At 52.9% G+C, this 25,692-nt stretch overlaps 10 protein-coding genes across 10 annotated transcripts; 5 read left to right on the forward strand and 5 right to left on the reverse strand.

The window, feature by feature from the left end:
• Positions 1 to 1,315: 1,315 nt before the first annotated feature.
• On the reverse strand, positions 1,316 to 4,277 carry J4E84_005557 (uncharacterized protein; the record flags this gene model as incomplete). Its single annotated transcript, XM_049388153.1, has 2 exons — positions 1,316 to 1,687; positions 1,746 to 4,277. 2 exons carry the CDS (start codon positions 4,275 to 4,277, stop codon positions 1,316 to 1,318), a joined length of 2,904 nt encoding a protein of 967 aa, XP_049244393.1.
• A 986-nt stretch (positions 4,278 to 5,263) lies between these two features.
• Positions 5,264 to 6,303, reverse strand: J4E84_005558 (uncharacterized protein; the record flags this gene model as incomplete). Its single annotated transcript, XM_049388154.1, has 3 exons — positions 5,264 to 5,752; positions 5,808 to 6,221; positions 6,286 to 6,303. The coding sequence occupies 3 exons, from the start codon at positions 6,301 to 6,303 to the stop codon at positions 5,264 to 5,266; spliced, it is 921 nt and encodes a 306-aa protein (XP_049244394.1).
• Positions 6,304 to 8,352: 2,049 nt separating this feature from the next.
• J4E84_005559 (uncharacterized protein) lies at positions 8,353 to 8,950 on the forward strand (the record flags this gene model as incomplete). The annotated part of the gene is made up of 2 exons (XM_049388155.1): positions 8,353 to 8,581; positions 8,631 to 8,950. 2 exons carry the CDS (start codon positions 8,353 to 8,355, stop codon positions 8,948 to 8,950), a joined length of 549 nt encoding a protein of 182 aa, XP_049244395.1.
• Positions 8,951 to 9,763: 813 nt separating this feature from the next.
• On the forward strand, positions 9,764 to 11,089 carry J4E84_005560 (uncharacterized protein; the record flags this gene model as incomplete). The annotated part of the gene is made up of 1 exon (XM_049388156.1): positions 9,764 to 11,089. One exon carries the CDS (start codon positions 9,764 to 9,766, stop codon positions 11,087 to 11,089), a length of 1,326 nt encoding a protein of 441 aa, XP_049244396.1.
• A 1,104-nt stretch (positions 11,090 to 12,193) lies between these two features.
• Positions 12,194 to 12,913, forward strand: J4E84_005561 (uncharacterized protein; the record flags this gene model as incomplete). Its single annotated transcript, XM_049388157.1, has 1 exon — positions 12,194 to 12,913. The coding sequence occupies one exon, from the start codon at positions 12,194 to 12,196 to the stop codon at positions 12,911 to 12,913; it is 720 nt and encodes a 239-aa protein (XP_049244397.1).
• Positions 12,914 to 15,147: 2,234 nt separating this feature from the next.
• On the forward strand, positions 15,148 to 16,922 carry J4E84_005562 (uncharacterized protein; the record flags this gene model as incomplete). Its single annotated transcript, XM_049388158.1, has 5 exons — positions 15,148 to 15,335; positions 15,400 to 15,577; positions 15,642 to 15,832; positions 15,883 to 16,189; positions 16,239 to 16,922. 5 exons carry the CDS (start codon positions 15,148 to 15,150, stop codon positions 16,920 to 16,922), a joined length of 1,548 nt encoding a protein of 515 aa, XP_049244398.1.
• A 1,122-nt stretch (positions 16,923 to 18,044) lies between these two features.
• On the reverse strand, positions 18,045 to 20,111 carry J4E84_005563 (uncharacterized protein; the record flags this gene model as incomplete). Its single annotated transcript, XM_049388159.1, has 1 exon — positions 18,045 to 20,111. One exon carries the CDS (start codon positions 20,109 to 20,111, stop codon positions 18,045 to 18,047), a length of 2,067 nt encoding a protein of 688 aa, XP_049244399.1.
• A 329-nt stretch (positions 20,112 to 20,440) lies between these two features.
• On the forward strand, positions 20,441 to 21,191 carry J4E84_005564 (uncharacterized protein; the record flags this gene model as incomplete). Its single annotated transcript, XM_049388160.1, has 2 exons — positions 20,441 to 20,668; positions 20,721 to 21,191. 2 exons carry the CDS (start codon positions 20,441 to 20,443, stop codon positions 21,189 to 21,191), a joined length of 699 nt encoding a protein of 232 aa, XP_049244400.1.
• Positions 21,192 to 21,526: 335 nt separating this feature from the next.
• J4E84_005565 (uncharacterized protein) lies at positions 21,527 to 22,776 on the reverse strand (the record flags this gene model as incomplete). The annotated part of the gene is made up of 5 exons (XM_049388161.1): positions 21,527 to 21,685; positions 21,733 to 21,749; positions 21,814 to 21,984; positions 22,042 to 22,184; positions 22,238 to 22,776. 5 exons carry the CDS (start codon positions 22,774 to 22,776, stop codon positions 21,527 to 21,529), a joined length of 1,029 nt encoding a protein of 342 aa, XP_049244401.1.
• Positions 22,777 to 23,223: 447 nt separating this feature from the next.
• J4E84_005566 (uncharacterized protein) lies at positions 23,224 to 24,246 on the reverse strand (the record flags this gene model as incomplete). Its single annotated transcript, XM_049388162.1, has 1 exon — positions 23,224 to 24,246. One exon carries the CDS (start codon positions 24,244 to 24,246, stop codon positions 23,224 to 23,226), a length of 1,023 nt encoding a protein of 340 aa, XP_049244402.1.
• Positions 24,247 to 25,692: the final 1,446 nt, after the last annotated feature.

Genomic DNA, 25,692 nt, shown 5'->3' on the forward strand with positions numbered 1-25,692 from the left:
GTCTCACCATGATAATACCAATGTCCGAAGGAGATACCGATCGTAAAGGTTGCCGGGTGCTCCAGCTTCGCGAGTTGCTCGAAGTCCGACGGCAGAACGAGCTCTTCTCCAGCTTCCAAAGTCTTCTCCATTCCCGCCGTAAAATCTCTGGGGGTTACTTGCATGTATACGTGGCGTATCCATCGAGTGGTGTCAAGGTCAGGGAGGTTCGTCCATGTTTTGTTGCGGAATAGGCAGGCCACGTCGGAATCGCTGCCTTGGAGCTTGAAGACTGAGTGCCGATACCACATTTCTGCCAACTCAGTAAGTGTTTCTTCACCGACGAACGTTTTGTCGCCGATATGGCAATTGTTGGACACAATTTCAGCTGAATAATATTTTCCGGACCCGAATTCTTCATTGTCGACATAATAGTTCTCAGGTTCGCCAAGTAGGGCTTCGTAGACCATATCCCTCAGCTCGCGAGATAATTTCTCTTGCATCATCGAGCAGAGGGTGAGACACTCTGACTTCGCGTATTCCTCGATGCTCATTCTCACTTCCTCTTTAAGTTGATGAAACTCGCGAGAGAATCGTTCAAGCCCGCTTGAGAGACGTGCGACCTCCCTCATCATACTACCAAGTCTATTAGCGACAGAAGTTTAGTATGAGAGGTAAAGATTACCTCAAGATATGAGCCCGACCGGATTTGACCGCTGGTGTTGACATCGTAGGCGAGCAGCTCTTAGGGCAGAGCGAAATTGGCTAGGGATGCAACGAAGACGGGCGGCGAGATCGATATACTTGACTAGCGTAACGCACGATGCGATCAAATTGCCTGCGCAGGAGCGGTCGGGCGAGGTAAAACAAAGGGAGCACGAGCTGCCTAGAGTGCCGATAGACTAGGCTCGGTAGTACGCCTATCCAAATGAAGCTAGAGCATCTCATAAGACCTCGGAATTGCATGCGGGCAGGAGCGACGAAGCTGGACCCTGATAGTGCTGGCTCATGCAATACACATTCAATAAGAAAAATCATCCTCAATCCTTCGTGAATTCGTGCAAGACATCGGAACACACAAGAAGCCACCGCCATGAGCAAGGAGATCTATTATTCCAAGTAATACATCGCTAAATACACCGAACAAAAGCCTGGTATCTTGCGTAGATGCGAAAAACCCCACCCAGAGACACATACAATCAAGCCGACATCCGTATCGTAGTTCTCCTCTATCATGAGTCCATGTACACGCTTTCGTAGACCAGCCAAATGTATCGCCGCGGCCGTCTTTAACATATACCATACACTTAGTATCCATACAAAGTCATCTTCCTCATCATTTCCTCACATTCCCCTTGCCATCTCTCCACCTCCCATCGCTAACGCATATAAATTTGACGTTTCTTCCGCGACTCTTCACGCTCTCTACACCACCAGCTTCAATCCATCGACCCAGATTCTTGCATTGGCTAACGTCGAAGCGTTCGAGGTCTCTGCAGCCCTCCACAACAGCTTCAACACCAGTGCCAGTGACGCGGACACAACCTCGTACAGAGAGATTTCGGAGTTCGAGGAGGTGTAGGGATATACAGCGAAGAGAAGTGTCCGAGACCGCGGAGCCGCAGAAGGCGAGATTGAGGTGTGTAAGTGAAGGGAGGCCGAGAGCAAGGACTTCAGTTGCGGTGTCAGAAAGGGCGCAGCAGAAAGACTGATATGCGTTAGTACGGGCATTCTGCCTAGCATCAAATGGAAGATAGTGGGCTTACGAGATCCAGTTCCTTGAGCCCTTTTGCTGCGTTCGTCAGGTACACAATTGCGTTGTCGGTCAGATATGTGCAGTCTGCGAGACACAGCTTTGTCAACCGTGGGAACGGATAGACACTCCAGTGTTGGAAGCCAACGTCGGTGATAGTCGTGCATCTTGTTAGGTCGATGCTCTCGATGCGGTTTGCTGCATGGACGGCGATATGTGCCATACTGCGATCGGTGATGTGCTTGCAGTAGCTCAGCGTGAGACGTCGCAGCTTCGGACATCCAACAACAGTACCAGGTGGCAGCGGTTGCGGAGCAGGCTGATTAGCACCCTTTCCTTGTCGGCGACCATTTATCTGAGCCTGATGTTGCGCATGCGCCATTGCCATCTGAGGTGGCATCTCTGGGACCACCCACCCTATCACGCGAGCGAGAAGGTTGTCGCCTACCTTCCTGCAGTTGCTGAGATCGACCTCCTCAAGACCCTTCGCCTTCTGCACCATCTCCAGTACAGCTGGTCCAGTGATGTCCCACACGCTCTTCATGCGCCAGATTCTTACGCTCGGACCGCAAGTCTTTGCCAGCTCGGCGAAACCCTCGTCTGTCACGTGAAAGCAGTTACTGATGTTGATGTATCGTGGACGACTGCCTACGAATGGGCATATTACGTCTACAAGCGATCTATCCGTGACTTTGCGATTGTATTTGCTAAGATCAAGGTCGTGGAGTATATCCGGCGACTCTGATATTAACTTGTTCCAGTGCGAAGAGATTACACGCAACTTCATCAGCTCGTGTATGTCTAGATTCGCAAGAATCTTAGTGAGCACTTGATCCGACAGTATGCCTCTTCCATATCTACTTGGTCTGTTGACTAGCCGAGGGCGTTTATAGTCGAGTGGCATCTCTGGTGGGGTGGACGCATGCTTCGATATGGAAAATGATGGTGATGGGGAAAGGGGCGAGCCACCGGGCGATGGTGACTTGGGGAAATCTGTTTTTGCTGGGCTAGATGGCGAGTCCGGTATTGATCCAGGTGGGGGTGGAGCTAGTGAGCCTCTCCTTGACCTCGACCTGACATTGTCCAAATCGACATTGAGAAATGGGTCTGGATCAAATGGTTCCATCATCTTTTCGTCTCTCCGGGTGGGTGTCACCGGATTGTCGATGTCGATGGTGTCATTGAAAGTGACAGTTGGCACACTCTTCTTGCGTCGTGGTGTACGGGGTATTATATGGTCCGCGATGGCTAGATCGTTGATGTTGGGTGTACTGTTCGCGTCCAGCATGTGTACATCTTCGTCCTTGGCGGTCCGTAACCGCTCTTTCGCGACCGACTCGACCTGTCGGCGTACATCTGGCGTGCACTTCTCCCAGAGGTGATTCAAAGTGTCACCGCTGATCATGAGACATTCGACAGCCGATACGGAGCGGACCGTAGCGGTGCGGCGTGGCGCAAGCGAGAGACTGACGACCTCGCCAAAGTATTGCCCAGGCCTCAATCGGGCCTTTACTTCCTGGAAATGTTGCTCGCCCGCGGCGATGGATTTTCGACGACCTATGGGTGAAGTGGTACCGTTCTGCTCTGGTACATTCATGCTGATGACCTCAACCTCGCCTTTCACGATGAAGAAGACGTCACGTCCTTGTGTGCCCTGTTTTATTATGTCTGTGAAAGGATCAAACGAACAGGGTTGGGCGCGCATGCCAATGAAATGGAGGATGTCGTCGGGCAGCTCGGAGAAGAGAGGCAGCTCTTTGAGCAGCGGCCGCACATGAATACTGCCGCTTCCAAAGGCGCTATGGGCTATGGCTTCAGCGAGGCCCGGACTGGGAGACTTCCTCTTCTTGAAGGCATTGATCTCTCCTTCGCGTAGAGTGCCGCTCTCGGCCATGATCACGTCGCCATCTTCGCGGTCACGCTTGCCTGTGATCTGACGCATGGGTATCGCAGGACGCTTGCCTCCTAACTCCGACTTCTTGCGCTGCAGAATGGCCAGTCGCTCCTGCGCTTCGTGCATGATGGCCACTTCCACTTCGGGGAACGCGGGCAGCTCCTTCATGAGGTCCTCCTTGTTCAGGCGCACTACCAGCGAGCGCATGTTGGCTATGATGGTGGCGGTGCGGGGGATGTCCATGAGGATACCGATCTCGCCAAAGAACGCACCGGGCTTCAGCTCTGCGTATGTGCTCTCCTGGTCCCGCGATGTCACCCGCACAGCTCCGCGGACCAGCCAGTACATGGCCTTGCCCGTCTCGCCCTCGGTGAGAATTGTGTCATGAGGCTGGTATAGCTGCGGCTTCAGGTGCAGGCCAACCTGGGTGAGGAAGGAGTCGGGGGCTGCCTGGAACAGCGGGAAGGAGCGCAGGCGGTCGAGCAGGTCTAGCGGTAGACCCTGAATCGTCGAGGCGGCCAGCGGGGAGGGACGTATCGGGCGGGCGGGATTGGAGTCGCTGTCGTATGCGCGTACCATGGCAAAGGGATCAGGCACCGGCACGCCGCCATGAGCCCGCACGGGACCTCCTCCAGGCCTGTATCGGCGCATCGTCGTGTTGGTGGCCGGCAGCGGCGCCAGAGGCAAACTTGCCGGTTGGGAAGGAGCGAGGGGCAGGTGTCAGACGGTTAGGGAAGGAGCTCGTGCGTGGTGGGGAAGGGGCGATGCAGTTGTCGGGCAGTCACCAGCTCATGGTGGTGCGTGGGTATGCGCGGTGCAGCAGCTCGAGTGTCTCTGGGTTGCGAGATGATTGCTCGGCGAAGGAGCGGGATGCAGACGAAGCGCAGCGGGTGGGTAGCACAATGACTGAGCAATGCTGCAGCTGGGCGGGCGGAAAGCTTGGGTCAGGGCAGCTCGGGAACCTGCAGTGGGTCGGTGCGTGCTGGCTGCTGTGTAGTGTATAATTTCTTGTGACTGAAGCGTGCTGCTCGGAGAGATGATGGATAGATTGCGGGACGAGGCTTGGTCCCGCAACGCGGTGGATCAGCCTAACCTTCTACTAGGCTTCTCGAAACCGCATGCCAGCCTTAGCTATAACACCGAGCTCAACCTTGCCTCTTATCATGGCTATCAAGCTTGGGAATCTCTACACAGTGTGTCTGCTACGCCCGCATCCGCTTCAAAACTTCTCCACACCCTCCAGAGGCCTTCTGGAATTTCTTTATCGGCAAAAAAGCACAGAGATGTGCCTCGTGTGTCGGCTATTATTACGAACGGCAGCCCACCACCGCACCGACAGTCGGCCCCCTGGCGCCTCCTGTGAACTTCCACCGTCGCGTGGCCCCTCCCCTTCGCATCAGATCACGTCGCAGACATGGCTCGCACGTCGCACGTCATTCCCGCAGCAAACGTTTACTGCTCCTGCATGTCATCCATTTTTCGTCAAATCGTACAAAGGTATCGTGTTCCAGGTTGCCCCATCCATAACTCCATACCGGAGCTGAAAATTTCGCCCCTAAGAAATGTCGCGCACGCCTGGCTCCAGCCCCAAAGTCCCGGATACCTTGTCAGCCCGGGCCCACCATCCTGAAGCATGTCTAGTATCTCCTCCGGTCATCGCGCTCATATCTGTCATCGTACCTATCGTCACGGTCGTATCGGTCGTCTCTCCTGCGATCATTCCTGCGCTTGTTGTCATCGTAGTCCTCCTCCCAATCACCGTTCCTTTGCTGCTCCTTCTTCCTTTTACGTTCATCCCAATGGCCCGCGGCCTCTTTTGCACCGACACCGCCTATGATGGCTCCAGCAATCGTTGCGACAGTATCGTACTTCTTGCCTTTAGTCGCTTGGTTGCCTGCTATGCCACCCACTAATGCGCCACCCACAGTCGCAATCAGACGGCTCTTCATGTCGTCACGAGACCGAGAGCGCGAGTTAGACCGACGGCGTCGCGTTTCTCGTCGGCCTTGTCGCTCAGACCGCGGCGGAGACCACGATGAGCCTCTACGCTGGGTACCTGGTCTACCGCCGGCGCCCCCGTATCCGCGTTGTTGACCGTAGTCAGGCTGACTTTGCTGTGGGTATGGCTATTGTTGGTTAGCTTAAGTCTTGCATACTGTTCAGGGTAGAGCGCACTGCTACCTGCATGTCGCGGGTGTCACTCGGTCCGTCGCGACCGCGCGGGACTTTAAACCCTGGTCCCGGCGCCCTGTGGTCGTTATGTTCCGTCTCGTAGTACCGATCATCTGGGCCATAACGGTCTTGCCTGTAGTCTGGCGCATACATCTCTGGGTCCGAGTTGTAGCCGTCTACACTCTTCGGTACAGAGCGAGGCGAAGTGTACTCCTTGTCGGGATTTCGCGAAGCGTTCTGAGCCGGGTAGGACGACTGATGTGCGTTTTGAACAGGCGGGCCTTGTGCGGTTTGCTGGAATTGGTTTTGCTGCGCTTGTAGCTTGCGTTTCTTCTTTCCTGTTTTGGGAAATGCCGGAAGACGATCGTAGGTTCTGTCAAAGTACTTGTCGGTGAACTTGTCAAGACCCTCGAATCCGAGCTCCTGTTTATCGAGAAAGCAAATCAGCAGGTCGCACGCTTGAGAGGACGTCTGCAGGGCCGCGCACCACCATCTCTTCTGCCATAGTGACTAGACCCTTGTGGTTGGTCTTTCCGGTAGATCCGTCTCGGTGTTACGTCCGCGAACCGCTTATTCGGATAGCAAAAGTACTGAATGTGTCGACTGACTGGCATGCCCAGTCTCTTAACGTTTAATCCCGCTTGGCGGGAACCCCATGATGCCTGTTTTCATGCGTTTTTGGTATGACGTAGGGTGGTGCTAGTTGAGAAGAAGCTAGAGGTTTGGCGTAGCGCCGTCGCTCATCAGGAACGGCTGTCGGCACGCCGGGGTCTGGATGTGATCATTGCGCAGACAAAGGCGTTCTCGCGGCGTTGGCCATGCCGGTCTGGACATCTTATCGAAAGCTGTATGGCTCATTCTCAAGCTGATGTTGATGACGGCCTGCTATTTCTGCGCGCTGTAACAACAGTCTCTCGCAGAGCCTGTAGCCAAGAACCTTGGAAACCCCGGATACCTAAGCTGCACCATCACGCGAAGCGCACCACAGCTGTTGCAACCTCCATATCGGCCCATCTCGACCCATCAACGTATCAATCTTCACATCATACAATGATTCACACCGAAACGAAAGCGCGCGAAGTTGAGGAGTCAATCGGGTATACCTTCTCTGACAGGCGCATTGCTGTCGAGGCCGTCCAAATGGCTGCTCCGCAGATTGCGCTGATACACAACGGTGCCTTTCTAGGCCTAAACAACAACAAAAGGTTGTCTGTCTTGGGCGATGCATTGCTCGCCAAGGTGCTGTGCGGTGCCTGGTTTGATGCTCGCAATCCGAGTGGTAAGAAATGCTTTCCTCAGCACATGTGCTGCGGGGTACTGAAGACATCAGGCCAAGTGCTTTCTCAGGCGCAATGGACGCAAATGCGCAACGAATCGTTGAGCAACGATGCGCTGGCGCGCCGGGCACACCAGATTGGTCTCGACGAATGCGTCATTACGGCTGACAGCAAGCCTGTCGTGTCTCCAAAAATGGCGGCCACGACCTTTGAAGCTGTTATTGGTGCGGTTTATCAGGATGGTGGAGATGCAGCCGTCCGGCGCGTCATGCAGTCTCTCGGTTTCTTCGACCATGAGCTCCTCACGGTAATGTCTCAAACCCTCCTCTTCTCGTTATGAATAGCGATGCTATATTGACTGATATGCAAACTTCTAGATCCCGGCACAGCTGCCTCTGGGATCTGCTAGACAAGGCAACCCCAAATTCTCTTAACGAATAGTTGGCGTCTCATTCTGCTTCTCACTGCGTTTGCGCCTCCGTGAGGAGACTGGAACGCGAGGAAAAGACGTTTCTGGGGCGCCTCTAAGTCGCTTCGATAATTCGGGGATGTCTCGACCATCAAATCTCAGCCACAGCTGCGCCGCACCCGCTTGGATCTACCAGCCTGCGCTCTCGGATTCCACTGCGCCATTATCAACGTGTCTTCTGCATATGGTTTCTAATGCATGCAGCAGAACGGCACCCCTCTTCCGGGCACTTAGGCAGTTGCCTGGAAGCCTTGCGAAAGCTCACCGGAAGTATGCAGCCTGGTCCTTCGTAGACAACCCCTCGAGGTGCTGATCTCAACGTCGCACTTCTGATCGTCATATGGGGTATAGGGTTAAGGGCACTCCACTGCCACAAGAATTGCCCTTCACTACATCGCTCCTTGTTTTAATGACAGCCATGCTTCTTTTGTTGCAGAGCAATCGAATTGACATTGATTCATTTGTCTTGTCCAGCATGTTCTATCTTACATGATGCAGCTTTCAAACGCTTCTGACAGCGGTTCACGGCCGATCGATCGATGCATATGCAGTTCATGACACAGCTTCTTGAACCGAGGGGCTGTCAGCCTTGCTCCTTTGTCAGTGACACATCTACTATGGTGTGGTTACACGAAACAATTTAGTGTGGCGCAGTCACCGGTGAAGTCTGCAATGGATCGATCGCTAGGCAGAGACATCCAAAAGATGAATAAAAGCCATGCATCTGTCGTTGACTATAGGAAATACCCACAAAGCTATACTCTCTATCACCAAAGCCTAGCAGAGAAACCGAAGAGATCCCGCAAATATGACCGACATGGACAGCCGCATTCTGCAAGTCCAGACCATGACTGGGTATCACTTACAGAACAAGCTGCTATGTGCAGAAGCCTTGCAGATGAAGGAACCGAATTGTCCTCTTCGCGTCGAAGGAACACTCCATCTTTTCCACAAGAACAGAGACCTCGAGTTGGTCGGAGACGCTGTCATCGATGCTGTGCTAGCTACTATGTGGTACGAAGCGCGCGATCACAATGGTATTTCCAGACTACAACGCCCACCATAGCTCGATACTGATTATACCAGGTGAGCGTTACAGCCTCGCAGCTTGGACCCAGATGCGCAACGATCTCGTCAGCAATGAGAAGTTTGCTGAACGTGGGTTCAGCCTTGGACTGGACAAGCTCATCATCATGAACCGGGGCATGAGCAGCCCATCTAACGACATGGTGGCGAACACCTTCGAAGCCATTGTGGGAGCAATACACGTAGACGCACGAGATGCATCTTTCGCCGCTGTTCGCAATGCTCTCGAGCACATGGGGTTCTTTGACCACCCTCTACTCTCTGGGTCGTCCACTGTCCAGCACATCACCACTGGACTTGCCGCCACCACTCTTGCTTAGGCCATCGCATTCCCGTGATAGGTTACAGAGAGAACACCAGAGTGGTCCGCAAGAAGGGACGCAGAGCGCTTGTGAGTGCTGTTGGAAATGGTTTGCCTTTCTTCGTTTGTTACCATCTGAACTCTGGAAATTCCAGAAAGACATTGAAAGCGCCACTTACTTCGACACCTCTCATAAGAGCTCTACGCCCCTTCTTGCGGACCACTCCGGGGATCTCTTTGCCGCCTGTCCCTGGATTGCACGCTTGTCTCGCAGTTACCAGGCCGATCGACCGCAAATGTTTCAAAGTTGAGATCAAGCCGGGGACAATTCTAGTATCACCATGGTTCGATACGTATACGGGATGCTTGCGTCTATTACATTCATTTCTATCCCATGATCGCACTTCTGCGTTGCTTTTACAACTACACGTCCACTATATACAAACATACCAATACACAACCCCCCTCGTTCCGTCATTTGCCACTCGCGCCTCACCTTGTAATGAGACGGCATTAGATTAACGAGAACGCCAGTCACACCCATTCACCCAGCGAAATATCCAGTCGCAAGGAATTTCATCTCGATGGTGCGCTTGTCAGGCAATTGTATCACCACAATGTTCCACTACCCTCACAGAAGTGCTTCACGATGTCAGCTCACTAGTAAACACATGATTTTCTCCTTCCTGGCGTCTGAAGTAACGTCACTCAGTACAACTCCGTCTCAGGGCGTACGAAACCGAGTCCCAGGCTTTCATCAAAACCAGCTCTTTCCGAACTACAGTAACACACTATCGTCACAATTACGATGAACCCGCAACCAGAACCAGATATGTCTGAGGGAGATCAAGATCCGCGGTTCGTTACGGTGGCCAACGAACAAGCGAAAGCCGCCGTTGGAGAAAACAACTGCCAGAACGCAGAGACCATTGATGATCTATTCAATAGAGTCATTGGCGCCATTCATCCCGAGGTTCTCGCCGCCATCAAGGCGGGAGGAGCCGATCTTGGTGAGCTCACCATGGACAATATGGACCTTGAGTCCTGGCAGATTGATATTCCCCTCTGCCCAGAGCAGAGCGACAGCCAGTACCATCAGCTGCCACAGTGGCACGAAGAACGAAATCCGTATAACGAGATACGCTATACACCAACAGAGCCGAACGATACGAGTCTAGACGATGCTCGTGCAGCCGCCGTGGTTGCTTTTGCTAGAACTCGCCAACATGCGCAAATATCTCGAGGTTTGCTCAGTGAGCCGCAGACATCACCGACAACACCACAACATATTTATCCGCCATACACCCAAGCGAGAGTACCGTGGATGCAAGAACAGTTACAACTACAAAGTCAACCCATGATTGATACATCGCAACAACAAGTAGCCGGACGTCAGTCTATGGCATTGCGGCCAACAGTGCCGACCCCCGAGCCAATGCAAGATCAATCGTGGCGTCTAGATTTCAGACGTCCAACAACGCCACAAGTAGCAATTTCTGCTTTCTCGAAGGCGCCCACTCAGATACCACGCGCAATTGCCGCCGCTCCCCCCCAGAGCATGCATTTCGCCAACTTCGCTGAAGCACAACAAGCTGCGGCCACCCGCGTCATTCACCACAATTATCATCCCTTGGCAAACGACAGCAGCTTTCCCCAAGACGAAGCGGCCCGCAGATTCTACATCCGTCGGCTGTACGACGCCTTCACCGACATCACCCAATGTATCGACAGTGCCACTGTTGCCAATTTCGACCTTCGCTGGGCTACCCTTTCATCCGGCACCTCTCCCTACACACCAGCCATGATCACCACGGTCTGTCACGCCCTCCTCTCCATCGCTATTAACCTGCACGCCCAGGGCCCCATCTCTCTCAATGTTTACGATCAAGGGAAGTTGGAGAACGTGTACAAGTACCGCGATCTCACATTCAGTGCGCGCATCGACAAGGTGTGTGAGCTGATGCGCATCAGCAAGGCTAGGTGTGGAAATCTGCTCAAGTTTGAGGGGCTGGAGATGGTGGTTGCTACGGCGCCGTTGCTCATTAGACAGACGAGGAGTAACTATCACCATAATCGGAATAGACAGGATGATCTTGTTGCGGGTAAAGAGACGGAGGCTGGGGAAATGGGGCATGATGACGATGAGAATGAGGATTAAAATGGGTAGTAGTGACGACTTCCGTCCTTCCTCGCTAGATTGCGTCTTCTTCTGTTCCAAATGTAGCTGAGGCGGACCGTTGTACTGGTGCTTCTCTCAAAATATTGGCATCTTCATGGATTCGTAGTAAATTACATGAACCTTTTATCGTCTCGCAGACTTGTTCGTCTTTTGCTTAGATGTGCTTTGCACATTCTAACGCGAGCCTAGAGCACGCGTTCATTGATCACTGTGACTACTTCGTGAATGATAGTTTGCAATAAAATGGGTGCTTTTTCATTGAATGATGCGACTTTCGTGGGGTTTGATGTTTGTGGTTGATGGTGAGCAACGTCTCTGCCCTGGTGGCCGGATCATCGACGCGTGACGTCACTTTTTAGCCAGGACTGGTACGTGCTCTGAGCTGCACGCCCGCGTCTTCCGTACGTGCCCAGGTGGCTTCCCTCTGATCCACGTTACTGCAAAATCGCGAAGTCTCGCAAAGTGATGATCATCTTCGCTGTCGCTGCTGTCTGGAGACTTCGGAGAAGGGTCTTCAGAGAAGAAACACCAAATCTCGAACTGGAATTCCCTGCCTACTCTGGTTTCGCGCGCACTGCATCGCGTTGCGACGCGACGCACTACGTCTTACGATAACCAGTCTCCTGGGCATCGATTCTGGCCCGTACCGTCTTAACGTCTCGCGTGCCTGCTTCATTTGAGAAGAACAGATCAATGCGTTCCATTCACCGCTCGGGGGTGCTGGTGTTTCACGATGTTGCGCTGCTTGCCCCTGGCGTTCACGCGATCATTCTTTCGCCTGGCAAGGTGCACAGGTGCATTCACACCACCTGCCTCTTATGGTAAAATGCGCCTTCTATTTCAGGTTTAGACTATCAGCATACATCGCCGAGACACAACTCAACCCCAGTTTAGGACAGGATAACAGTCAAGCGCACAGATCTGAACATGGTACCACCAAATTCACAGCAAGAGCAGGAGCGGGACGCGTGGGATGCTCCGAGTGTTCCATGGCTTCTCCCTGACGCAAGACTGTATTCGTCTCCCACTATGTCAACAACCTATGGCAATAACTATGTCAACTACAGCAACATGGGTCCACAGATGGGCTACGGTCAGGATACGCCAGCTGCCAACCCAGTATTCACACCTCATTACTCTGCTCAACAATTTGACCAGCATAGTCTTGTTGCGCCTCCTGATACTCACCGAGACACACAGAGCTACGCACACTCTGCTCACCCGTCCGATATGTATGCTTCTCTTGATGAGGCTATGGCTGCCATGCCGTCACCTGATTGGAGCCCACCCATCAACGACGACACTCTTCCAACATCAGATGCGCACCGCCACCAGTGGGTCCAAAAGCTCCTCGATGCCGTCAACAACGTCAAGAATACCCAAGGCAACAAAGGCAAAGACTTCAAGAAGCGTTGGACTGATCCCGTGAAAGGGCCAAGTAACTACTACCTCTTTCTAGATAAACTCATCCTTTGCTGGAAAATTGAGGATCTCGTAGAGCGCTTGCACCGGGTTGGGCCATCGGTACTGCATTCCTTCGACGAGAATTTCTGGGAATCAGCAGGGCGAACACGAAGCTGGACGTTCCAACACCGGATGAATAGGATCATAGAACTACTCACTGTTTCCAAGACAAGGTGCGACTCCTTGCTCGGCGGTAGCAGTCTGCAGAACATCGTAGCCAACCCAGGGGAGCGCGCCGTTGCAACCAGGACACAAGCAAGGCAGAATGCGAAGCGTGGTAAGACGCTGAAGGCTGGCCGGGTGGCGAAGAAACGGAAGGCAATAGGGCATAAAGGGTAGGCATTTTCTTTAGCAGCGTAAGAAATGATCAACGAGGTACCTCGTGAGTCTTGGTATCAGGCCTTGGTATTCCGACTAACGGACTTGTTTTCCAGTGACCTGTCGTGACGTTGTAGCGAGGGAGCAATACCTCTTTTCCCTGATGAGGGAACGAATACCGGAGAATCTCATCCTGTCGTGACCGTGATCGGCGTGATGGCAGTGACTACCACGGTTCTGTCGGAATACGGCACCGAATAGCGATCATATACTCATCATACTGTGCTCAACGCCTTCGACTAGTGCATCTGAATGTTCGCTACTACTATGCCAACGCTTGTCTTGCTCTATCAAGTCGACTTGATATCGCCCAGAAGAAGTGTTTCCGGATCACTCGAGGAAGTCGAACGATCTACATCCCGCGTAGACGCATGGATTTGCGGCCGCGGTCAAAAGCAGTTGCCACATCCGAACTAAGAGCCGCATTTATGCAGGGCCAGAAGCTACCGGGTGGATTCGCACGACGCGTGATTGGTGTCGCTGCCAGGACCGTGTTCGGTATCTCCAACTCCCCATATCCCCGCTGTGCCTAGATCTGTGCCAAGATAGAAGAGTAGAATGCATGATGCATGCGCAGGTGGGTGATCTAGCTAGAGCGCAAGTCAATCCATCCGTTTCAAAATTAGACAGACCCTTATCTCTTGAGAAGGTTAACCATAGTAGGTCTTCCGGTGAAGATGGGGTTGTGGCTTGCATCCGTTCGAGCTACGCAAATCTTCGGCTAGATAGTGGTAGTTCATACCGAATTCAACTATTGTGAAGGATTTAATCAGGCACAATTTCGGCGCGTATAGCCAGAGTCTCGGGGCTCGAACCGGAAGCCGTGAAGAAATGCGGCCTCCGTGGGCGCATGCCCTTCCTCAGGCCACAACTGTGGATACGATATTATGCAATTGTTACCACGTCCAAGAGTACACACGAGTAATTGTAGTCGTTTCGGCGTTTGAACTCGGAGTCTTGGTGTGAAGGATTTAGCGAGGACACGGGGGGCCTTCCCCCGTCCAAACGTTATCGCCTCCGCCGTCATCCCCACATCTCTCCTTCATCCACCCAATCCTGAGCGTCTACCGAACCATATTTGGTCTTTTCGCGCACCAGCAAGGTTGAGGTCAGGTCATGTTAGCCAGCACACCTCTACCGCCAAGACCGGATTGTCCCCGCTCACGCTTCACGTCTCGTGCGCGCTTGCTGTTCACTCTGCCGCGTGCGCGAAACATCCAACCACCCAAGGACCGCAAGCCGCACCATCGGGCCTTGCACCAGTGCTTAGTCCGCACATAACACCAAAAACAGTCCAGACCAACAGTTTGACCGGATGCGTATTGTCCGATCACTAACAATAGCTGAAGGCGCGGTGTTGGGACGTTGTCACGGACCTCCATGAACAAAGGATGGGTGTTAAAAGAAGCCCACTCAAGGGCGCTCGGCTGACGACGAAGCATCTTGGCCGTCGTATGTGCCGTTCTCCATCTTGGCTTACAACGAGGCGAGAAAAGCTTCGGCAGCCGCGGCGGCACAGCTCGTCGCTGCGGGGTCAGTCGCCAAGTTTTGTGGCTGCTTCACTGGCTCGAAGCTTCTTTGCGAGCAAGTCTCGCGAGGAAGCTTCGCCAGCGCTTGCGGAGCTTGGTCGGACACAAGCACAGAACGGTTTTCGGTGCTACTACGCATATCAACGAAGTATGTGTGGTGTGGTCGCGCAATCTGTAGTCGGAAAGTTACCACGTTTGCGGGAAATCGTAAGGGCGACCCCATGGGGAAGATGTCAACGGCGTCGTAGGATCGTCACACCCACTTCTTTCCTCCGCTCTGAGAGAACGCACTGATACGTCCGATCCGACCCCGGGACATGTTCTGTTTTGTCACTTGCGCACAAGCGCTAGCTTGGCCCACCGGAAGGCTTAGTGCAAAATAGCGCTCTTGGCGGACCGGAGATGGTTACATTCACTGCAAATCGAACTGCACGGACGGACTTGGCAGAACTTGGCTCGCATCAAGACTCAGCGGCTGACTGACATGGGCGTTGATAGTATCGTTACGAGGCGTTCTGGTCAGCCAAGATGACTGCGGGTATATATTGAGCTCCCCCGCGCTCGATCTTGGAATCAGCAGTGCGACCGGACTTGCGCCTACATCTACAGGGCAGTCTTCTTACCTTCTCATTGCCTCCAAGCTCAACTCAAGTTACCATCAGCACCATGGCGAGCACCAACCGCCCAGCAGACCCATTGGCAAAGGGTATCATGCCCACCGCCAAACAGAGTCTCAAAGATCTCTTCACTTGGGACCAACGTGTCGTGGTTCGCAATGACTACGGCGAGGAGCACTGCGAGTGGCAGAAGCCAGAGCCTCTCAAGAATCCTATCAGCCTGTTCGCTCAACTCGGGTAAGTTCTGACTGTACGAAGTGCATGTGAGACATATACTGACTTCGTACCTCTACCTCTGCAGATTGAAGGATTGGCTGTACTTCCTTGTCGGATTCCTCGCATGGACTGCCGATGCCTTTGACTTCCACGCGCTGTCAATTCAGACTACCAAGCTTGCCGACTACTACGACACCTCAAACACTGCTATCTCGACGGCCATCACCCTGACACTGCTTCTCCGCTCCGTCGGTGCTGCTATGGTAAGTTCTGACTGTACGGATTGCATGTGAGACATATACTGACTTCGTACCTCTATCTCTAAAGTTTGGAGTGGCTGGAGATAAGTTCGGTCGAAAGTGGCCCATGGTCCTCAACATGATCATCTTGGGTCTTCTCCAGGTTGCTACCATCTACGCTGGAACTTTCCAGCAATTCTTGGCTGTACGGAGTCTCTTCGGTCTCTTCATGGGAGGTGTTTACGGAAACGCCATCTCCATGGCGCTTGAAAACTGCCCGTAAGTACCTCCGATATAATTACATGAAAGCCCCGTACTGACATTCGCAGGGTCAACGCCCGTGGTCTTATGAGTGGTATCTTACAGCAAGGTTACTCATTCGGTTATGTGCTCGCAGCTTGCGCCAACTTGGGTGTCGGTGGTGCGACAAACACCTGGAAGACCGTCTTCTGGGTCGGCGCCGGTTTCTCCATCGCTGTCGGTCTCATCCGCGTATGCTTCCCTGAATCGAAGCAGTTCCTAGAGGCAAAGAAGGCTGGACACAAGAAGGCACCGGGTGCGTTCTGGGCCGAGACAAAGCAGATGCTTCGCAAGGAGTGGAAGATGTGTGTCTACTGCATCATCCTCATGACTTGGGTATGATTAGCCGCTTCCAAGTTGATGAACTGCCGCTAACATCTATCAGTTCAACTACTACTCCCACACGAGCCAAGACAGCTACACTACTTTCATGAAGGAGCAGAAGCATCTCAGCCCTGCAGGTGCTACCCGTGCTTCCATCCTGATGAAGACCGGTGCCTGTGTCGGTGGTACCATTCTTGGATACACCTCGCAATGGTTCGGTCGTCGCCGCATGATCGTCTGCGCTGCCTTGATCTCCGCTTGCCTTATCCCCGCCTGGGTCCTCCCCACCACTGAGCGTGGTCTATCCGCATCTGGCTTCATGATCCAATTCTTCGTCCAGGGTGCTTGGGGTGTCATTCCCATCCACTTGAGCGAGCTTTCACCACCTGCTTTCCGATCCTCTTTCGTCGGTATCACCTACCAGCTCGGAAACATGATTTCCTCGCCCTCTGCTCAGATTGTCAACGCCGTCGCCGAGGCCACCATGATCAGCACTGCAAAGGGCGAGCAGTCTCCCGCTTACGGACCAGTCATGGCTGTTGCGACTGCAATCATCGCTCTCGGTATTGCTGTTACTACTGCTCTTGGCCCCGAGAAGAAGGGTCGTCACTTCGAGGAGGCTGGTCCTATCGGTGCCAACATTGAGCCCGTCAAGGATATTGAGACTGGCAGCATGCACAGCGAGAAGGACGGTGTCAAGGCAGTTGAGGTCGTTGACGGCTCCAACCATAACGAGAAGGCCTGAGCAAGCTCTTCCACCAGATCTTGCCTGCAGTGCAGAGCACGATCAAGCGGTTGAGCCGCTGGCTGATACCCATAACGATGATACCAAACAGGTCCATATGACCATGAGATACGATGAATGAATAAGAACATGTACAACAATGATGCCTTCGCTTCGTCGTGCTTTCTGGATGATGTGTGTCATGCTCAATTACTATTACTAACGACGCATAATCCCTCTCGCGCAATTCACGTCATGTGCTCCTGCTCTCCACATACATCCTGCGCATGCTCCACCGTAGAACGGAGCAGAGCCTCATGCACTCCTCCCTTCCGCACGTGGTCAGCACCAAGATCGCCCAGATCTGACTACTGTAATTGGGTGGATACAGTGCCGGAGGCCTTGTTCGGTTCCGAGTCATGTCGGAGTAGCAATGGTCCGATCGCGGCGTTTGCCTGACAAGGTATACCGAAGCCTGCCAAGTTTACGGGTAGAGTGGCACGGTGGTGGGGGTCGAGATGTTGTTTTTCCAGTGGAATGTGCCTGCTTTCTGATTATACTTCCTGATGCTGATGTGATGCTAATGAGTGACCCACGTTGGCAGAGCGAGGTGGCCGGTGGATTTTGGTCTGCGACGTGACGCTAGATTCAATGCGGCTGCGCTGGCCGCCACACATGAGATCATTAACGGAAGGTTGAAGGCCCTCCTACTAAATTTGAGAAACCTTCACAAAGACGCCATTCTCTCAAAGTTACTCGCCTGTGAGGCGCCGGTTGTCACTTATGCGTTCACTACCTAGTGAACGCTCGATCCTGCGGAGTTGCTCTTCGTCGTGTATATCACATGCTCGTACAGCTTCTCCGAGGAAGGCTAGAGCTAGGGGGTATGTCCGAACCCTTGAGGAAGTTGTAGAACTCTGTAGTGAGTCCAACATTCTCAGGGTGGTGTACCCAGTAAGACCCATCTGCAGCCTTGAACAGAGGCTTGATGGCGTCGATAGACTCCCGAAACATCCTTCCAGTCCCAGATTGAAATACACGGTGCGCAAAGTACATGTCTTCATAACCCGCCCCAGATATACAGTTCTTGACGAGATAGTCGAACATCGCGTGGCGCTGGGCAAAAGATAAACCATCTGCAGATTAATTCACAGCCAGATGGAGATTCCTTCCAACAAGGCGAACGTCCGCAGACTGTGGAGAGAGGAAATGGCTCCGGCATATCAGTCGACCATCATCGTGCCAGCTCATAGCTGAACACGTCTCGAATCTGAGACAGATCATGCAGTAGTGGTGCGTTGTAGACCTGCACGTAGGATCGTTTTCGCACTTGCAAAATGTTTGCAGATCGAGAACTTGCTTTCTACCGTGGCTGAACTCGTCCAAGGCTATACACAGTCCTGCAATCGTTCGAAGCATTCCTCGGTTACTTTTGTACACCTCGTATGCACGTTGCAAAGCCATTGCTAAGCCAAAGATTGGCAGAGAATTGTAGAAAGCAGGAACAGTGCCTTCGATCGTGTCAGCCAACCATGTGCTCGTGTATACTCTTCCCATTATCTGCTGAACAGCGAACAAGGCGCGCCCTTCTAGTGGCCCAGCACGATTCCTCACTCTGGAAAAGGAGGCTTTATTGGGCAGGGCCAAGTCGCGGACTGTCTGATGCAAGTTTGCGCTGCTGCCAATGTGACCAAAGAATTGTTTGCTGATGTGGTTGACGAGTCCCATCATGCGCGAGGTGGAAACTTTCGATTCAGGAGGGATGTCGTCTTCTGAGGGAGTGGTCGGCCTAATACCCCACCAAGGGGGTACATCCGGAAGGTCATCGAGGAACTCGCTTGGGTAGGATTCTTCTTCGGCGTGGAGAGTAAAACGTAAACATGAGCCTTCACGAGTCTTGCCGGTGCTATTCTGTACGAAGGTAGGCGCAAGGAATTCCCAGCCGACAGACTGATTCATTGCTGCGTAGCTTCTGAAGAACGGGTTGGCCAGTGGTGAGATACAGTATGCAGAAGGCGAGGTAGCATTGGACTGGAATATTGGTCGAAGGCCGCGGAAGTCGAACTTGCCGTCTTGTAGAACGCTCATAGACATGAGCTCGAGGAGTTGCCGAGTCTTAGATGCTTTGACACGCCATATCGGCTGGAACTCGGGAAAGTGGGCTGCGTCAATGTGGAAAGGTATCTTGTTCAACAGCCGACATGCCTCCTGGGCAACTTTCAATGCTTCCGATTCTGAGGGGCAGACATTGATATCTAATGGACCACCTATGACATAGGATTGGTACGACTGAGAAGGAAAGGATGCCTTTGGTATCGCTATGGTCGTGATGTGGACTATCTCCGGGAACATGTACAGGTACTCCCGTTCTTCTTCACTTGGCTGGCGCGCATCATTCCATAGTCTAACTTCCCAAGTTGGGATGACCTTGATCCATGCATCTATGAATGCCATGATGCTTGTAGCCTTGGTCTTGTTGTAGGGTAGCAAGGTACGTGACTGGTCGCCTTGAGGGTCGAACGTGACAGTGACATCCTTAAGCTTGATCAGGGCCTTATAGTCTCGGTCTGGTGCGTTCGGAAGCTCGCCAAGTGGTGTGACGCCATTGTGTGTAATCGTGAGCTCGGTCGGCCGCACCTCTGTCTTGACCTTCAACCCTGGAGGCTCATTGAGAGCATGGAGCAAGGCGTTGATGTTGCGAGTCTCTGGAGTAGATAAGAGGCTTAATTCCTCTGCGACGACGTCGCCAGACTGTTTGTCTTTCGTGCTGTCATCGGAAGCTTTCGTCTGACCGATGCGTCGATTGTGGAACATCCGCCGCTTCGTCTTTCCAGGATTGTTATTCTTACGGGCGACACATTTGTTGGGGCGGCTGGTCGTAGCGCGAGAAACAGCTTCGTAATCATCGCCATCTTCCTGTTGTGGCTGGTCGTTCGTGGCTGTCGAGCCCTTGTCCTTCCGGGTAGCACGCTTGCGGATTGGCTTGCGGGCTGGCTTGCGTGTTGGCTTGCCAGCAGGAAGGAAAGACTCATCGCTTTCATCGTTGAATTGTTGGATATCTTCATCACTGTCGTCGTAGAGGCTCTGAATGTATACGTCACTGTCATCATCGAGTGGTTGGGAGTTGGACTCTAGATGGCCACCCGCTTGGGTCGTGGGTGGTGCACTCACCTTGGGGGGTCGCCGGCTTCTCAGCGAGCGAGATTCCATGCTGTTTGTCGTCAGTATACATAATGAGAACAGCTTTGAACAAAATCTTACGCAGAGGAGACGGATGGGCCGTGATGGAGATCGCATAGGCTGCAGGTCGGCCGGGCGCAAGGCGCTCCCAAATATTACAGATAAATTTCCTACTGGTAGAGATTTTCATGAATTTTGTCTATCTAGAGCAAAGGTTTGTGCGCAGCAGGCACCCGTCGCGCGTTTGCTGGGGATTGGCGCGAATTTCGATGGTTTGTCCGCGATATTCTCTCACCTTCACCACACCCCGCATTCTCTGACCCTTTCAGCCACGACTGACGCACTTTACGAGTCTCACGATGCCGGAGAAGACGAGCGAAGAGGCATACCAGGCCGCGAGCGACCTCTTCGCTGTCGACCCGGAAATTTGCATCGCGCAAGCGAAAAAGAACCTCCAGGCCTTCTACATATCATCGTACTGGATCATCGAGAACTCTCTCCTAATTGCCTGCGCCGAGGACAATTGGGAGGAGGCAGAATATTGGCGTTTGTTCGCGGAGGACATGTACGAGAGAACATTGTTTCAGGTATGTCAGTGTGTAGAGAGTGTTCGAGATTCACGCTAAAACGTAAGTGAAGGCAAGATACCAAAACGACACAGGCTTGCTAGAGATGCTAGCCTTAGTTCGCGAGGAGCTAGATGAAGGTGAAGAAAAGCTCATCGATTCTCCTACTGGTATGACTGATGCGGAGAGAGCTGGGATGGCACATACAGACGAAGATGAGGAGAAGAGCGAGGACGAAGACGAGGACGAAGATGAGGAGGAGAATGAGGAGAAGCCTATGAAGCCTCTTCTTGGTATGACTGATCTGGAGAGAAATGAGGTGGAGGAGAAAGACAAAGGCAAGGAGAAAGCGCAGGAGGAGGAAGTTGCAGAGGAAAATGAGAAGGCTGAGATTGGAGCTGTGGTGCCTGAACACAAGGACACACTTAAGCCTCCTCGCGCACTCCCGCTGCGGTCCAAGGGAGGCGCTGCCAATGCTCACGAGTTCACCAAATCGCTGGGAATGTCGGGCGGCAAGACGCTCTTCGCGGAGTGGAAGGCGTAGATGGCCAAGAAGTGAGGTACGAGCCCGTGATTCGAGTGCCATCGTAGCGATCTAAACGCATAAATTCCTGAGTATTCTCAATCTAGCTAATAGATATCACGATGTTGTTTCTTAATATGCACAAAGCCATGCGATGGGCAAGAGAAGGGAGAAGGGCACGATATGATTGTTTTCGATTATTTTTGCTCATTTTTGGTATGTAAAAGTGGCTCCGACCAAAGAGAGGAGTAGTGTGCAGTTGTAATAGAGACTCAACATATTTAACGGGCAAGAAGGACCAGCGAATCCCCGAATCCAACATGCGATAATCCTCGTGAAATAGCCTCAAGATTTGTCTATTTCCTCCTGTTCTGGCTCATTCCGAGAATTTGAACCATGCGGACGAAAATGTTGATGAAGTCCAGTTCCAGTGATATAGACTCGTTTACAGGATCTTTCGGTATCAAGCCACGTTCAGCCTGGCGGGCGTGGTTCAATACTTTTTGTACGTCGTACTGCAGAGAAGTCAGTATTTTTTTCACGTGCATGTCGTACAGTTAACACTTGCCAATGTAAAGCCTGCAGAGGTAGAGGTACGAAGTCAGTATATGTCTCATATGCACTTCGTACAGTCAGAACTCACCTCCAAATACGGCAAGTCCACCGTATAGCCAGATGTTCTCGGTGAACATAAGTGTGCGGGCAGCGGTGGCGGGAATGACGAGTGGAGCGAGACCAGAGAGCGCGACAATGGCCACGCCGCCCAAAAGCGGTGCACCCAGGTAGAGGTACTTGTCTGTCTTCGCGGTTGCACCTGAAGATACAAAGTCAGTGTGTGTCTTACATGTACTTCGTACGGGCCAAAACTTACCAACGAAAGCGATTGAACCCATCATTCCAGCAGTGTAGAGACCGGCGCGGGCGAGGATGGCAGGGTGCATGAAGAAGAGGGGAGATAGGAGGAGGGCTTGGGTACCGTTGAAGGCAGTCCAGAGGGCGTACTTTTGGACGTAGCTGCGTCGGGTTAGCATATCTACTCTTCGAAGCAATATCCATTCCACACTTACTTAGACGGCGAGGTAGCCATCGTGCCATACATTGTGCCAATGCTTCCAACCAGGCCAACTCCAAGTACCAGCCATGGGTTTGCGCTCATGAGCCTGAAGCTCCAGCCGTTCATGTGCAGCGCGCGGGCAGCAATGCCGATCATTCCAATACCGAGGCCAGTGTGCATGAAGGTGTCGTTGAGGTATTCGCGCTCGAATGGCGGCATGCCACCGTCCTCGCGGGTCTCGCGGTTGAAGATAAAGTTGATGCCTAAAAGGGTGGCACCGAAGATGCCGGCTCCATACAGCATGCGCTGTCGCAAGTCGCCCTGCGCCACCGGGTTGTATGCAGCCTGCTGGTATCCGCGTCGGAACGCTTGCTGGAACTTGGAAACATTGTGCGATGTCGATACCGTGGGCTTTGCGGGGCGGAAGAAGTGCGACTGCTGCTTCAGTGGCGTGTTGTGGAATGCGCGGATCGCGAGGGTTTGCGGTGCTTTCGGCGATGCTTGTCGCAATGTTGCCGTAATGGCGAAGGGTCTCCGTAAGAGGGACGCCATGATGTGTGTGTGCCTTTGCGATGTCGTTGTCGATGGAAAGGTGGAGGGCGGCGCGATGATATATGTAACGGGTAATGACGTTTTGCGTGGTGGAAAGCGCGAGAAATGCCAAGCCGCCTTAACTCCGAGGCATGTTCACGCTATTCGCCTCGTCCACGAGGTCATGCATTTGTCACTTCACAATCATGATGAAAGAGCCCATTCGGGTGACATGTTGTATGCATTTCTCTGAACTATATTTCGGAATGGCGCACTTAACTTGTAAGAAAGCGTTGGAAGCTGTGGTCCAGACTAACGGCGATGGTAACACAGCGTAATAGATTCCTCATAACACGTACACGTCTATCGCGAACCATTCCCTTTCGACTCTAATTCATAGTTCCTTTCTCTTCGGTTCTCTTGCTACCAATACAAACGTCACTTTTGCGCTGCGATGCCAACCTGTACTCAACAGCGTAAAGAAGAGCCTGAACGTCGATGATCCGATGGAGGGTAGTCAGATTTCTGACTCCTCGATGATGTCCTGTACAATAGCAAGCTTTTGATACCCATCAAGCTGCGATGTGAGTTATGTGTGCTTGGTGCCGGCTGGAAGGGAATCCGGGGCAATGCCGTAATTTCATCATCCCGGCTGTACATCGATGTCAACTTGCTCCGTGAACTTCGTGGCGGTGTCTGGAGCTTGACAGGCATGGGGGCATTGATTTTGTCGAACTCCACGACGTGTTCTTTGATGTCGCTCACCGCATCATGATACATCGTAGTGGGATCGGATGTCTTGATCCGGGTAATTCTGGCGGGAATCCGGCGAAGCCCCGGCGTATATGTTTCTGGCTGCTCATCTGGTGAAAGACTCGGAACATCATCCACACCTGGAGGAGGGGGATGTAGAGACTTCGGTATCGTCTCAAGTAGATCGAAATTGAAGTTGAAGCCAGAAAAACGGCTAGGTGACTTCCAGAACTCGTTCGCGATAAGAGGAGGGCCAAGCATGTCTACATCTTTCTGGTATACGTCCCAACGTCCCTGCGTTTCGCGAGCAGCGCCCTCTGCGCTTCTGATTTGAGACCGCTTGCGGTGGCCGGCGATCGTATGACGCGGGCCAAGGTCCTGGTTGTATATTTGCGAGGCACTTTCAAGCTGAAGGATCCGTGTTTGCATGTCAAGCATTGCCTCTCTCTGTGTCGCTAGCTCGGCTTGAACATTGTGGATGATTTCGATTAGAGTGCGGTTCGTCTGGCGCAATTGAGATTTGGTAATCGAGGTTTGGGATGGCCGTCTCGACCTGGAAGAACGCTGATGCACGCTCGAGGACTCATAGGCTGCGGCGATGGATCCTTCGGGGCCACTCAACAAGTCCAGCATAGTTGCGCCAGACAGGTTTGCCTTGTGGCTTCGAGATGCGCTGTCGTCATAGTAGAAGGTGTGTGCGGGTCGGGGAGTGGTTGGGGAGTTGAGAAAAGTGGTCATCTTGCTGTATGCGTGCGTGAGAAAGCTGGAATGACGACGGTCAAGTAAAGAAAGTTAGTGCTAGCGAGCATGAACGCCTATATTGATTTTGCAAAAGCATTGCAATGTTTCGTCGTTTCTTCATCACCCTCAGACGCCAACCCGTTTCGCCACTGTAGTTAACTTCGCAGGCATGCGATGCTGATACTATAAGGAGTGCCGCCAGGGGCACGGAGCTGATGAGCATTACCATTCGCTCAATGTGCAACGGAGGTGTGGCGCTGGGCTAATCGCGTCACGGTGAGCACACGAAAAGGACTACCAAACATCGTCAAGACGCTGGTGTCGGGGCTGTCCTGGCGTTGTGGGTTTCAGCTGTCGAGGATCGTGTTTCGGCCAGGAGCGCGGAAGGCACGGCTCCAGGCTGTCGAGGTCGCTTGCACAGACCTGGATTGCGACTAGCGCAGTTCTTAGCTCATGGAGAACATTCCGGACTGCGAAGCTCCAGCCTCCAGAAAATCGCGAAGCTTATGTCACATTGCTATACCTGCTGCCACAACTCTAAGAGCGGCAGGTCTGTGTTTTCCGTTCAGGAGTCGCAGGCCGCTCCTTCTTTGCAGCGATACCTTGAAACCCATTGCAGGGTGAGCCATGCCTAGGCACTTTCTGCCGGCGCGCAAGAGCGGCTGTACGCACAGATAGAGGACCTGGCAAGGAAGTTCCTGTACTGCTAATGTCTCTTGCAGAGTAGTGTCGCGTTGTTGTCTTCTTTGGTTGCCTTATGCTGGCTGCGGCAGCATACCTAACGACCAAGTCTTACGCACCCCGCAATGACCATAGCACGTCTGCATTCCGAGCTCTCTATTATGCGAAAACCGCTCACCTTCCAAACCTGCGCCTTATCAAGGCTGCCGATACTGCTACCTCAACCGCGCGTACTCGCCTCAAGTACGCTCCTGCTGGTCATATATCGCCGCTTGGGCTGCCGGATATCCACAGCCTGTGACGGGGGTGCTGACGATGCGCGGTCTGCTCACCATACTCACCTTACGGAAACTCCGGCAATATAGGTGCTAATTTGAGCGCTCAGGAATGAATGAATGTCGTCGAAGAGGGGGAGAGTATCGTCCGAAGACACCGCAAGGACAGTCCACCTCTCGGAACCGAGTGGCTGTTCTTGACCGAGTGCTCCGAGGAGTAAGAGGAGTCGGTCTCACGGTCTCGACTGCTAGAGCCCGGTAAGAAGCATGTCACCGGCTTTACGACAAGTGGAAATCATTCCGCGGTGAACGTGGGTAGAAGATCGAGCCATGTACAGAGCGCTGCTCCCAGCTACGTGACATCTCCAGTCCCATGTCACATATGGCAGCTGCCAGGATCTGCATCCATCCAGGCACATGAGACACGCACACTCGGCTCCATAGGCCCGACCCGTTCGAAGACATTGTTGGTGCTGAGAAATACGGG

This window comes from Alternaria hordeiaustralica (genome assembly GCF_023758085.1).
Source record: "Alternaria hordeiaustralica strain BMP 2776 chromosome Unknown scaffold_9, whole genome shotgun sequence".
Taxonomy (NCBI): Eukaryota; Fungi; Ascomycota; class Dothideomycetes; order Pleosporales; family Pleosporaceae; genus Alternaria; species Alternaria hordeiaustralica.